At 35.8% G+C, this 13,561-nt stretch overlaps 1 protein-coding gene across 2 annotated transcripts in view; it reads right to left on the bottom strand.

Annotated features, from left to right (window-relative positions):
* LOC121418725 (putative ATP-dependent RNA helicase DHX57) overlaps window positions 1–13,561 on the bottom strand; it is a 29,080-nt gene that overhangs the window by 6,099 nt on the left and 9,420 nt on the right. For both annotated transcript variants that reach the window (XM_041612800.1, XM_041612799.1), the window contains exons 12-20: window positions 12,959–13,173; window positions 11,941–12,047; window positions 10,308–10,414; window positions 9,631–9,804; window positions 8,896–9,059; window positions 8,599–8,675; window positions 7,960–8,055; window positions 5,883–6,023; window positions 5,318–5,413 (exon numbers count right to left, since the gene is read on the bottom strand). In XM_041612800.1, coding sequence (XP_041468734.1) covers window positions 5,318–5,413; window positions 5,883–6,023; window positions 7,960–8,055; window positions 8,599–8,675; window positions 8,896–9,059; window positions 9,631–9,804; window positions 10,308–10,414; window positions 11,941–12,047; window positions 12,959–13,173 — 1,177 coding nt within the window. The remainder of the gene's footprint in view (window positions 1–5,317; window positions 5,414–5,882; window positions 6,024–7,959; window positions 8,056–8,598; window positions 8,676–8,895; window positions 9,060–9,630; window positions 9,805–10,307; window positions 10,415–11,940; window positions 12,048–12,958; window positions 13,174–13,561) is intronic.

Below are 13,561 nucleotides of genomic sequence, written 5' to 3'. Positions count from 1 at the left end.
TTGAATGATTAATGGATTACTACACATTTTATTTTCGACAGTCATACTATCATCAGGTGAACCATCATTTAGTTGCATCCTGTAGATTTCTATCTATAAATATGCATCAGTTGTGTTTTCCAAGTGGGAGTTCAATATTGTGTTTGGAGAACACTTCACTCACCTTCACCACAACAAATTTTGTCAAGTTCTTGCAGGTGCAGTCATCACTGCAGCACCACCTCCATATTCTGTATCTTAAAATATATTTTGCACTTCTCTTCATAATGGACACCATGCCATCAGGCTCTGGATGGAATTTGAATATCATATGATTCTATATCACCGAAATCCTTTGTCATTTGGAGGACTCATTTCTGTATCAAGTACTCAATGGCAGGTGAGTTTATTTGTATTTTTCTATCACCTGCACATTGAAGGCAATGCAAAGCATAAGGACACTCATCCTACGAATGAGGTTATAATATAACCTCGTTCTCGGTAGCATACAGTGCTGTTGTACAATTATACATTGCCCAATTTCTTCACAAATAAAAAGCAGATAAAGGTTCCGATGACGAAAAAGTATTATATGCCACGAAGAATAAGTTTTCAGTCAGACATTAACTTATTTTATTGATAGCATATTTTTAATCTGCAATTAGCAAGAAATTCAGCGATTAGTTTATCCAGAAAACATGAATGATAAAAGTATTCAATAGAGATTTCGACGTGATAACATTTATTTAGAAATGTTCAGAAAATATATCAGCCTTACTACCATACCAATAGTTTTATTTTATCAGCGTCGATAGCCCAGTATATGACCTCGGAAACTTCTTAAAGGTCAAGTCCACTGAAGGAAAATGTTTACTTAGATCCATAGAGAAAGATTGGAAAATGTCATCCAAATCGGATATAAAATAAGATTTTTGTATCATTTTTACAAATAGTTGCATGCACAATTTAGTCACATGCAAATGAGAGAATCGATGATGTCCCTCATTCACTTTTTTTTCTTGTTTGAATCGTGCAATATTTCTATTTTTACAGATTTGACTATACGGACCAATTTGACTTAACCATAATAAATTAATGTTAGACAATGGTAATTCCACAAGTTCAGGGAGAAATATAGTTTTATGTAATAAGATACAAAAAAAATAGTGAGTGAGCGATGCCATCAGTTCCCTCATTTGCGTACCGACCGGGATGTGCATAGTACTATTTTGTGAAATGAAACGAAACTTAAAAATGCCATACCTTATTATCTGTCATAGCTTTGTTATTTTACATCCGCTGTTGATGTTATTTTCATTGTTATGTCTGTTGAATGTGTCTCTTTTTATTCAAATCAACTCTTTGTTGGGATGAATTTTTCTTTTAAGGACAGGCAGAACAATTATTTTGGGTTTCATCTGTGTTTTGATGGATAAGGGGGTAATATGCTGGCACAAAAAGAAAAGAAGCAAGACCCCCCAAATGTTTTTCGTGAATGCCAATTTAACAAAAATCTGGAAGAGCTTTCCGATGGCGTTTACATACATGTGCAACATGAGACCTGTCAAATCGGGACATAGACCTGTAAGAGAGCTTCAAGTGACCACATTTCTAACAACGGCCTTTCATCCTAATTGTCTAAAATGAAATTTTATTCCACTTTACAGATTCCGTGCGACAGTTGAAAGGGAATCAGACCCATAAAAGTCTGAAAAGGGCAGGCAAACTCGCCGGATGCCTAGGAGCCCGGATGGAGGAAGAGTTTGCCGAAGATGTTTGTCTTGGAGAAAAAACAAAATCCCGAAAACCGAGCCCAAGATTTTCGAGGTATAAAGAGGATGTAATTGAATTCCAGTCGAGGTACGGCTACCTCTTCAAAGAAAAAAAGGGAAGAAAAATGACCTCTGTTAAGATAAAAGCAGTTGGGAAGCAGCTCTCATCGGATGAAGCGTGCGCCATGAAAAAGACATTGGTGAAATTAAGTAAGCAGTTTGATAAAGAAGCCAAGATGGCGCAAATTGACGCCCCTTACTATTAGAATTGAAGCAGTGAGTTGTCCAAACCACCATGCGACGATATGACAAAACACCATTCATATGATAACAACATGTTATGTTCCTTGGCAGTACGTGTAAATATTATATCCCTCGTGATTTACGCCAGTGAAGTTAAGGCTCAGTGAATCCGTTGTGAGTCGATTTTCAAAGAAATTGTTTCTATATCACGTGAAACAAACGTTTCATAATTGTTTTCAAATCCCAAATCGACCTTTAAACAGTTTGGTCGTTTCTAACATTTGCTTGTTTATTATTTCGTATTTTCAGCAAAACATACCATCAATAAAATACAATTTTACGGTATATTATGACTGTTGAAGAATATTGGATAACGATTGATTAATTTTCTCTTTATGCTCATCATGTGTCACCTAAAAAAACAAAAAGTTTTCCAATGGACTTTTTTACAGCGGTTTTTAACTTTTTTTTTATTAATTGCAGTAGATATAAAGGAAGAAATGAATAAATAAATGAGACCTATTTCATTTGTTTTGTATCGGTGCATTATATTATTTTCAAATATTCAGCTAAACAAAACTTATGTGTGATATAACATGGCGGTCATTTTATATCGCTGTTTTAAATTGGAATCACAAAATTTACTTTCTGCTGATGTCTGCTCCAAAGACTTTAAGTAAATAAATATCATGTTATTAATGCAGACGGCGAACTAAGACATAAACATGACAAAACTGATATTAAGTTTATTTTGTGATTTAATTCTACCTTAGAACATTTTTTACAAGAATGATATAGCAATACATATCTCTGTGTCTATAAAAGTAATCATAATTACGATTTATGACTTTAAAATAAAGTTCATCATTATGATAATGACAGTTTGTATTAGTGTTCTAGATTATACTTGTAATCATTCAAAAAGTCTCTTGTTATAATATTGAAAACTGAAACAAGGAAGTGAAGATGACGCAACGAGAGAAAGGATTTGTCGCTGAAGTGAGATAAATTGTATGAAGCGAGAAAAGGAGAGGGGGAGAGAGAAAGGTACGGAGAGGGGGTAAGGGGGCTGGAGAGGTGAGCGAAGAGGTGAAGTCTAACATATAAATTTTGAATTATTCAAAGATTATTAGTAGAGAAGTGAGAGGTGGCATGCAGTTTTGTGAGCTATATACCAGTTAAGATCTTTTGCTTAAAAACTTCGAAAATTCCCCTTGTATGAAATAAAAAAATAAAGGAGAAATTCAGTTGTTTCGATTTAGTTCATTTTCTGTTATGGGTCTCTTGATGAAGAAGCCTCTTTTTCTTTTCTGATTTTGAACTTGAGGATAGAAAAATACTTTTAACACCGTTAGGCATTAATTTCCGAATTATAAATGTGACAGAACTTCGGAATAACGAACTTTACTGTGGGTCTAATCTGGGGTGAGTCCAGGGTTTTTGAAAGGGGGAAGGGGCAGTTTCTTTTACAGAAAAAAATAACAAGCCCCGCCCCCCCCCCCCTCTCCTACATGAAGAAGATTTATGCAACGAATAATTTCATAATTTTCATAAGAGCTCCTCGCTATACAGTATGAAGTTTCAAGTTTGTTTTCATTGATTTAAAATCCAAACCAAAAGGATTTTCCTTAATAAATAAATAAGGTTAAAAATCTCTTACCAAGAAGGCTATTTAGTGGTAGACTCCAAATTTTCAAGGGGAGGGAAGTTTTAAGTTAATTTAATTGATTTCAAATCAAACCAAAGGATTAAAATCAAATGAAAAAAAGGTAGACAAATTATCACAAAAAATGGATGCAAAATCTGTTCTATGGCTTTCGAGGGGTGGGCACGAGACTGATGTGCTCCCCATCTTGGATAAATGAAATAAACTCATTAAAACTAATTGGAACGTAATTATCATTATGTAATAATAATAATAATAATATAGGTATATTTACCCAGGGAAGCCGCTTCAGTTCCGAAAACTGTTCTCCCAGCGGGCCCTGCTATTATTATTACCCCGGCTTTAGCTGGATTGCCTAGGCGCTCAAAGCATTCAAGGAATTTCTTCCTACCGGGTACCCATTCATCTCACCTGGGTTGAGTGCAGCACAGTGTGGAGAAATTTCTTGCTGAAGGAAATTACGCCATGGCTGGGATTCGAACCCACGACCCTCTGTTTCAAAGTCCGAAGACTAATCCACTGGGCCACAATGATTATTATTATTATGTTCTGTTTCATAACTTTGTAATTATGTTCTGTTTCATAACTTTGTATTGAGTTCCTTGCCCCTTTCATTCTTTTCATATTTCACTCTTAGATTTACATTTATTTATTTCCTTCCGTTCAACAATTTATTTTTTCAATATAATCAAAGTAACAATACATATTCAATATAATGAAAATGAATATTTAAAAACAATTTGAAAAAAAAGATAACCAAAATAATAACATTAATAATTATCCTTTACAATGATAGTAATTAACAAATAGAGAGGGATCGAGAGAAGAAGCAATAACCCCCCCCAAAAAAAAGGCATCATATTTCCTTTCACCATACGACAAGATGCAGTTCATTATAGAATAATTATAGAATAAACTAAGGTGATGGCGCTACAACTATTATTCTCGTGTATAAAATAATTAAAAAAATATTGTGTGTCAGGGGAGAAAGAGACTACTATCGCTGGATATGGAGACTCGAAATAGAATCATCACCGGAAACAGATATTTGTGGAGAGAAACATTTTTATACAGCTCTGTAGCTATGTCAGTGGTGTGGTCGCTTCTGTTAGCTTTCTTTCATTGAGCACAAGAGGGCGTGTTACATCCTACGTCACAGAGATACGATCTTACGTAGAAGTCTATGCGCTACTGACAATCAAGGAAAATTTCCTGACACATTCCGACGATATGTGAAGGAGTCTTGCAGTAAATGACAATATATCGTTATTTCCAGGAAAAAATACAAGAACGACGGAAGGAAGATCAACGTTTGGTTGGAGGGGAAAGACTGGTAAGTCAAACTCTCTTACTTTTACATTTTTTATACAAAACTTTGTCTATTACTACGCCTCACATGGCTCTAGTCCCGTCCCCTACCTTTTGCTGTATGGCAAATGGTCGGGGACAACCAGTGCATAAGGACACACTTGGCTGTTTGGGAAACAGCCCCCCAAAACCTGTTGCAAAAATCATACTTATGGTAACTTCTAGGATAACATGAAATAATCATTGGTAGTAAATTAAACCCAAGGTAACCATTATGCATCAGACCCTAAAGTTCAAATTACCATAGCATTGTCAGATGATGCAATGAAACTCTAGGAGTTTCTCTTACCTTGTAAGCCCTTAACAGAGTCAGGTGATCACTATTACCAATAGCAAACTCTTGTCGCTTTTTATCTGCCTGGTCTCGCTTGTCAAATGGTGCCATCTACATGGAAATGAAAGACAAAGATTATAATGTGAAGTGATGAGGAAATGCAGATATTACAATCTATACAATTAGGCCCTTAATTCCAACACATATTTCAATAATCAATAATGATAACGGAAATTATGCTACCTTCTCTTCATGCTGTAGGAGTGTGAGTATTGTGTTTTTTATTTCATTTATTTCCTATTCTCATAATAAAAATGAAACCACTGGTATGCACAAAAAATAATTATGAACAAAAAAGAGTCAACATACAGGCTTCTCAGTACATCATGCTTCTTTCACAGGGATTTGTTGGTCGTGAATATGAACCGAACTTAGCAATTCAAGTATGTTTTGCCATCTTCAGGAGAAAATTAAAAATATTGGGGACCCAACAGAGAGCTCCACGTATTGAAATCAAATATACAAAAGGAAATAGAGAGGTGGAGAGATCATGTGAAAAATAACTGTTGAATAAACTTACAAATGGTGATCTGAAGCTGAGACTTGCTGCGATGGTTAGAACTGGGTCAAGGCACTGGAAGATGGCTCCAAAGAGCATCAGCTTACCGATCCTAACATCTACTGGAAGAGATGCAAGATGGTAGCCCAGAGATGTCAGATCCTATAAGAAATCAGAAACACGGCAACATTCTGATGGCTTGGGTAAGGATACAAGTGCATAATATCATACAGTTGACATGTTCAATTTTTGCAAATGGTTTGCCATAGACTAACAAAGTACAGTCAGAATAACATGATGAGAAACACCAAGGACCTTTAAGATATTCCAGGAAATGCAGTCTTTACCCAGATGCAACTCATGTCTTGCTTTTCATGTGATGTCTCACAATTCAAAGCTCTTTACTTTGATAAACACATCAAAGAAGAAATATCCTAAGACAATCCATGATCAAGAGGATCTTTACATGTACCTCAGTCTCCCAAAAGGCAGAGGCAACAATACTCCACTAACTTCAAGGAAGAATCCTTTTTACCAAACAAGAGAGCTAATCAATAAAGCAATGGTATAAAATAGCTTCCTATTTGCAAACTGTCAAGATCCAATAGGAGATCAAGAGCACAAATTTTAATGGGCCATGCTTTATATAAAGCATTCACTCCATTCATGTCCAAAATCCCACTTTGTATTAAGTTTACATTGTACGATTTAATCAATCTTACTTGTTGCTATGTGGTTGAGTACAATTTGAAAAATTGTACATATGAAAACTTAACCAAAAGCTGTTGAAGCATCCATCAGACGGTCAATTCCTGCATGGTTGAAAACATCCTCATGTAATGCCCTACACTAGATGGGATCTCGGTAGCTTTCCTATGCATCTCATGATAGGGGAGAAAGAGTTCTTTCTTCTTGGAACAGAGCAATCTTCATAGGCCAACAGAATAAATCATCCATCAATACTATGTAATAATGGCAGACAACAAATGGAAAGAACTTGCTACCTATCACAGGGAGGCCACTCATGGCATCTGTGGTATTGCTTCACCCTTGCATATCAAACAGATTTGAGCAGTGGACTAGTACTGATTGGCAATGTCATGTTGTTAGTTCCTCTCAACAAAGCATCTTGATAGCTGCTATTATACCATGTGTATTTGCATATTTTGTTTTTGATCAATCCTAGAATCATATAGATTCAAATCAATCAGACAAATTTGAATCAAATCAAATCAAATTAACACAATGCCCATGTGGGCTGAAAAAAAAATGCCATCAAAAGAGAGGACTTTTTTCTTATGGATGCCTTGGACAGAATAGGAATTCCATTCTACCAATTTTGATGCTCGTCTTCATAAGAAGGCAATATGGACCAGCACCTTCAGACAATGCATCTTGGAAATGAAGGACATTGGTAGTTAGACAGAGACTCACAACATTCGGTGCAAGTCAAAACCTCCCATCTATAAAAATCTAATAAGCTCATCTTTCCCAATGACTAAGGAGAAGGACTATGATTTTGACACACAAAAGGTGCTTTAGGATTCAGCTATTAAAAAACCTGATCAAAGGTGTGAAAATAAGCACAACACCAATTTCTGAGAGATACCGTTCCCCAAAACATTGGCTATTATAATTCACTGCAGTGCCTAGAACCATGGAGACAAAAAACAGCAATGCTATATAAAGGTAAAGATGGACCATATCATGTTGGAGAATCACACAAGCATTGCTTTCTATAGTAGACCCCCTAATTCCATGTTCATATGCTGTATTTTAGAATGCTTTTCTATTTACATTCTTAAATCTGTCTTGCAATCACTGCTTGTTACTGTAATTATGTTCATCTGTTCATTTGTATTTGATTTATATCATTTGTATAATGTTTGAATGGAAATGAAAACAAAGCTTTAAATCTTGAAACATAATGCAACTTGATTACACATGTACACATATATAAAATATAGTTTTCATCTAGTCCATCTTCACCACAATAAGACAATTTCAGTTGATCAAACAAGATAATTAGATTTGAATCTCCTATGCAACAGTGATGAAAAATGTGAAATTGAAGTTTATTGTGAAATGATCGACAAACCTGATCTATTGTAAGAGCTCCCAAGTCTTGCAGCCTCTGAACAGCATCATCAATATTCTCTGTCTTGGGAGGCTCTAGTAACTTGTTCAACACTTCCTATAAAATATAACAAACATTATGAATAAAAAAAAGTGAAAATTGCAAGTTAATCAGAGTCCCAGAATCAACTGTTAGTCTGTATTCCTAAAATCAATCATGCCTTCCAGTATCTCATTGCAATGAAAGGATAAATTAATCAGACATATTTATAATTGATACTTGTTTCAAAAAGTTACCTGCACATTCCCTTATAACAATAACCCTTAAGAACATGTCATAGCATTCTTGAAAGACATCTGTGATTTATGGAGTGTTGCAAGAAACTTATGATCAATTCCAAGTCTATTTTCTCTCCCTCAATCAATCACAAGGTTTTAATTCAATTACAAATTTGCATTTGATTGCTAATCTGCTTCTTGAAACAAGGCATGTAATCTGATTTGCTACAGTTAAAACTTGACCTATCAAATGTAAAATTGGAACAGAATATTTGCAATTGATTGCAAATATTTTATTGCCTCACCCCCTTAGATTTAGAATTGATATTTATTACAAAAATAGTTTCTTGCAACACCCCCTAGTGCTAGACTATATTCTGACCTTGACATGGTATCCTTGAAAGACATCTAGGATTTTGATCCTTAGTACAAGCTGCTCCAATGGAATACGCTGGATCTCTGCACATGAAAAAAAAGAAGGAAGATATATTTGAATCCATTCAATTAATTTTAAATGTGTACATCAAACTCCAAAATCAAATAGAAAATATAGCATAAGTAACCCATGTATCAGTCATGATCATAAGAATATGTTCTGATCCAAAAGAGATAGCAAGAATGAATGCACCATAAACACCTTTTTCTCCAAATTTAATGCTTTCCTAAAAGCCATCCATACCTGGTAACTGTTGTTCCCTGAGTACATGCTCAAAGGTGTTTTTGGAGAAGAGGTGGAAACAGACTCCGGCCGTCACACGCCCTGCTCGACCTCTACGCTGCATGGCATTGGCTCTAGATACCCAGACGGTTTCTAAGGACTCCATTCTCTTTCCAGAGTCATATCTGATTTTATAAAGTAAGGTATATAAATGTATACATGATTAATTATTTGAAACTATATCCAACCAGTTTTGGTTTTTCATATTGGCACAAGCATCATTCTACTTTTATTGCTGCATTTTCTTTTCTTTTTTTTAATTGATGCATTTGAAATGAATTGATACTGATAAAGGGTAAGCTTCAAAATTAGAAATTTATCAAACTGCATCGAGAAATAGTTAACATTCAATCACATTACCAATATAGGGATTTCAGTGATTATTTACTTGAAACAAAAAGAAAAGACTTGATTTCATTCTCATGTATTTTGTATTATTTGGGGCTCGGCATCAGAAGATATTTGGCCAAACCTCAAAATGTAATCAGTTTGTTTGTCCTAAATAGAAGGAGACCTGAATATGTCATTTCATTTTTCATAGTAACAGATGTGTAGCCACTTATGCAGATTTAAGGTTTTCTCATGATGATGAAGTCATCATATATAATGGTTAAAAATTGTAAACCTTTATTGACTTATCAGCATTTTGATATATAAAAGGTCAAATAAACAAATTTCTCTTGATGATTTACTCACCGCTTCTCTTTCATTCTACCAGCATCAATAACAAAGACAATGTCATCAATGGTGATAGATGTCTCGGCTATGTTGGTTGCTATGACGATCTTAGTGATGCCTTCCTTGGGTTTATCAAAGGCTGCATTCTGGTCTTCGCTCGAGAGGGACGAGTGGAGGGGTATCAGCTTGTACCTGAGAGGGAGCAATTAAAATACAGCCAAGTGAATATATTCAGTTCTAGTTATGTTAACAAATGAAGAGTGGGTTTATGCCATAGTCTTTATGAAATATTTTAGCTGGGTTTTTTTCATAGTTTTGAATTGCCTGCCTAAATCAATAATGTTGGGAGGACAAACCTGATTTTTTTTTAAGTTCTACAGTGTAAAACACATGGTTACCATAACATGTTGGCAGAATGGCTTCATTATTTGAGGTAGAGAGCTTGTATTTACTCCAGAGATCACTTGAAGGATTATAATCTAGTAGTGACTAAAATTGAACTTACCCAAATATGAGATAGGAAGTCTCATCACCATTCAAAATCCATATACAACTATATTCAAATCAGGGTTTGCAGTGATACGTAGAGTATTTCATTGTTTATATAAAATGAGCACATATTAGGCATTCTCTCTGACCTCTGGTAGGCCCCCTTGCCAAACACCTCCCAAATAAGGATAGAATAGAGTTCTTACTTTTTAGTTTTTCTTGGTCCACAGAGTGAGCTTTGAAGCTGCTCATAGAGATCAGTGATTTCACCCAGTCCTGGTAGAAATATCAAGATGGCACCATCCTTGGGGTACTGAAAATAAGAATTTAAACAAAAGAAATTCACTATAAGCAAAGAACGTACTTGTGTAAACCCTACATCAGAGCTGCCAAGTTGTATTTTGCCTTTTCAGTATTCTTATCCCCCAAAATCAGTATTTTGACCAAAAAATCTGTATTTTTACCGTGAGATAAAATTATGCATGCATAATGGCAAAGTTCGATCACTTCTTACATTATTTTGCGCCCCACACCGTCGCATTTTGTGTATTTTGGTTGTTCCGCTAAACTGCGTTGGCTCACTCACCAATACATAGACTGAAGAATTTGGAGGCCCGTACGTACAGACAACGTATTAGCAGTAACGTTAGATCGGAAACCTGATTTTTTTCCGATCGTTTTTTGCACATAAAATCATAAAATGTCACATTATGAAAAAGAAATTGCATCCATATTTACGGAAAAATGTATGAAATTCAGAAATATCGTACCTTAGACCGAAGTTAGCGCTAATTCCTTTCAAATGATGATGGAAACATCGTCATCTTCGATCCTTCCGTCGGTCAACGTAAGTTGCCATCTTGGATGACGTCATCATCCTTACAGACGTATTTACTAGTCGCAAAATATTGCAATTTAAGCCGCTGCTTTGCGCTTGTAAACTACGTGCGTGCGCTCGGAACTTGTCACCCACATTGATTCGCCAGGATATCGAAAATTCTAATCGGAAAGCCTTGATAAAAGCACAACTCATTGAACGTAGAGGGCAGCAATACACTGCTGCCATTTTTTAATCTCCGCCCAAAAGCTCCCAGATGCTTTTCTTCTCTAATTTGTTTTTTCCTGTATTTTATCATGAAAAAGCGTACTGCCGTATTTTAAATTGATTTCCATATGAAATACGGAAAAATCGTACTACTTGGCAGCTCTGCTACATTATACTGTAAAATTGATTCGCCAGGATATCGAAAATTCTAATCGGAAAGCCTTGATAAAAGCACAACTCATTGAACGTAGAGGGCAGCAACACACTGCTGCCATTTTTTCATCTCCGCCCAAAAGCTCCCAGATGCTTTTCTTCTCTAATTTGTTTTTTCCTGTATTTTATCATGAAAAAGCGTACTGCCGTATTTCAAATTGATTTCCATATGAAATACGGAAAAATCGTACTACTTGGCAGCTCTGCTACATTATACTGTAAAATGCAAACTTCAACTTCATCTTGCAAGGACAGCAGTATGGACTACAGAATCACTTCTTAAACAATGTTCAAAACTTTGTATACTCAAAGTACGATTATAATAATAGGCCAAATGCACACTCTCGAGCGCTCAAGGCAGATTATCAAATGTGAATTCAATCGCCGTTTGCTTTTTAAAAACCCATCTTCAAATAGGTTAGTCCAAAAGAAATTGTAAACGAAAACCTGATTCAGGAAGCAATGAGTTAAAGATATAAAAAAGTCAGGATTTTAATTGAAAATGTAAACATTTTGAAAGATAAACCATCCCTGAAATACTTTGTTGAAAGCCAAAAGAAAGCCCCAATAAGTGTACTTACATCGTGATCTCCTTCAACTACCCATTTGATGAGATCTTCAATCAGGTCATTGTTAATCTTCTCAGGGTCAATAGTAGCTAATGTCTTGATGGTGGACATCTCATAATCTAAACAAAATTACAAAATGTAAACTTGGAGTTATCATCAAACCCTGGGACCATTTCATAAAACATGGATGCAACCATGGTGGGTGAGAAGGAAGTATCCCCAGGAGATTGAGAATACTGAATCATATAATTAGAAATGATCAATACACTTTCATTGAGACAAATTTGAGTCATCTTCCCCTCCCCCCCTCCCACTTTAACACTTCCCCATCATACAGATTCACTTTAAGATAAAATCCACTTTGGTTAATGCCTGGATAACTCCAAAATAAAAGTAACATGCTGATGGATTGGACATTAAATTGGTACTCTTTGTACCTTTGGTTTGGACTCCCCCATTGGTATAAGGATGGATATCAATCTGAAGCTAAAAATCTGTACCTTTCAGAATTAGACACCGTTTTAATTACAAACCTAAAAACCAGTTTACTGGAAACCAGTTTGCTAGCGTTCCCATTTGATCACCTGAAAGTGGTTTTCAAAACCACTACACAGAAAATGATCTTGGTGCTATGGGTAAGCTCACAGCTTCGCGCAAAACTTGAAACCGCAGCCGGGCATTCTCCACAAGCTACGGCGCAAAGATCGCTTCTCAAAGAACAGTCGTGTCCTCACTTGCTAAAACCAGTTTAAAGAGGCAAAGCGATCTTGAAAAATACATCGCAGGGTGGTTTTCTGAACCGGTTTGGAAGATTGCTTCCAAGACCGCTTCGACCGTTCTCATTACATGTTAAACTAGTTTCCACTAAATTAGTTTTAGGACGGTAATGAGAATTGGGTCTTAGTCTTTAACTAAAACAATACCTTTCAGGTCTTGATGTCCTACTCACAGATATATTTGATTTTGATTGAAGGCAAAGAAAACAAATTATAACTCTATCATTACTTTTATAAGTGAGGAGGGGTCTAACCTTCATATCTGAGTGCCATCTGCTGCAGTGTCAAATTAGCATCTTTCACGTTATCTTTGGCAGGGTTAAAAGTAGTGGAAGCGAAGGCTTCAGCTATCTCCTCATCCAGGTTGTCATACCTGACCTTGCTCATAGCTCTGGCCGAAGCCTCAGAAGGTACCGCATTGCTTCTCTTGATAGGCCGGGCTAAGGGTGAGTTCTCATCTAGGACATACCTTTAGTGGTAGAAACATTGAAGATGGTTGATAATAAGAAATGATTTTTAGTAATGCAGGCCCTGTGAAACAATACTTAGCAAATGATTATAAAACAATTTCTTTCGTTGGTTGCATTGACCACAATCTAAAATCAATCATGAAAATCAATTGTATGATTAGTCACTAACCTTTGTGTTGTGCCAGCCAGGGCTCCATAACACAAAAGTTTATGATAGATTGCTCTGATTGGTCCCTGGTCAGTATTTTAAACCAAATGCGCGTGTAACATTGATGTTGATTGGTCAGTTCATTTAGCGATTGATCGCTAATCTTTGTGTTACGGAGCCCTGATCTTTTCTGCAGGAATGATCTATGTACTGAATTGGACCTAGGTCTTAATTTGAAC

The sequence above is a fragment of the Lytechinus variegatus genome, chromosome 7, assembly GCF_018143015.1.
Source record: "Lytechinus variegatus isolate NC3 chromosome 7, Lvar_3.0, whole genome shotgun sequence".
In the NCBI taxonomy this organism is placed as follows: domain Eukaryota; kingdom Metazoa; phylum Echinodermata; class Echinoidea; order Temnopleuroida; family Toxopneustidae; genus Lytechinus; species Lytechinus variegatus.
This window is presented reverse-complemented; position numbering and strand designations above follow the sequence as displayed.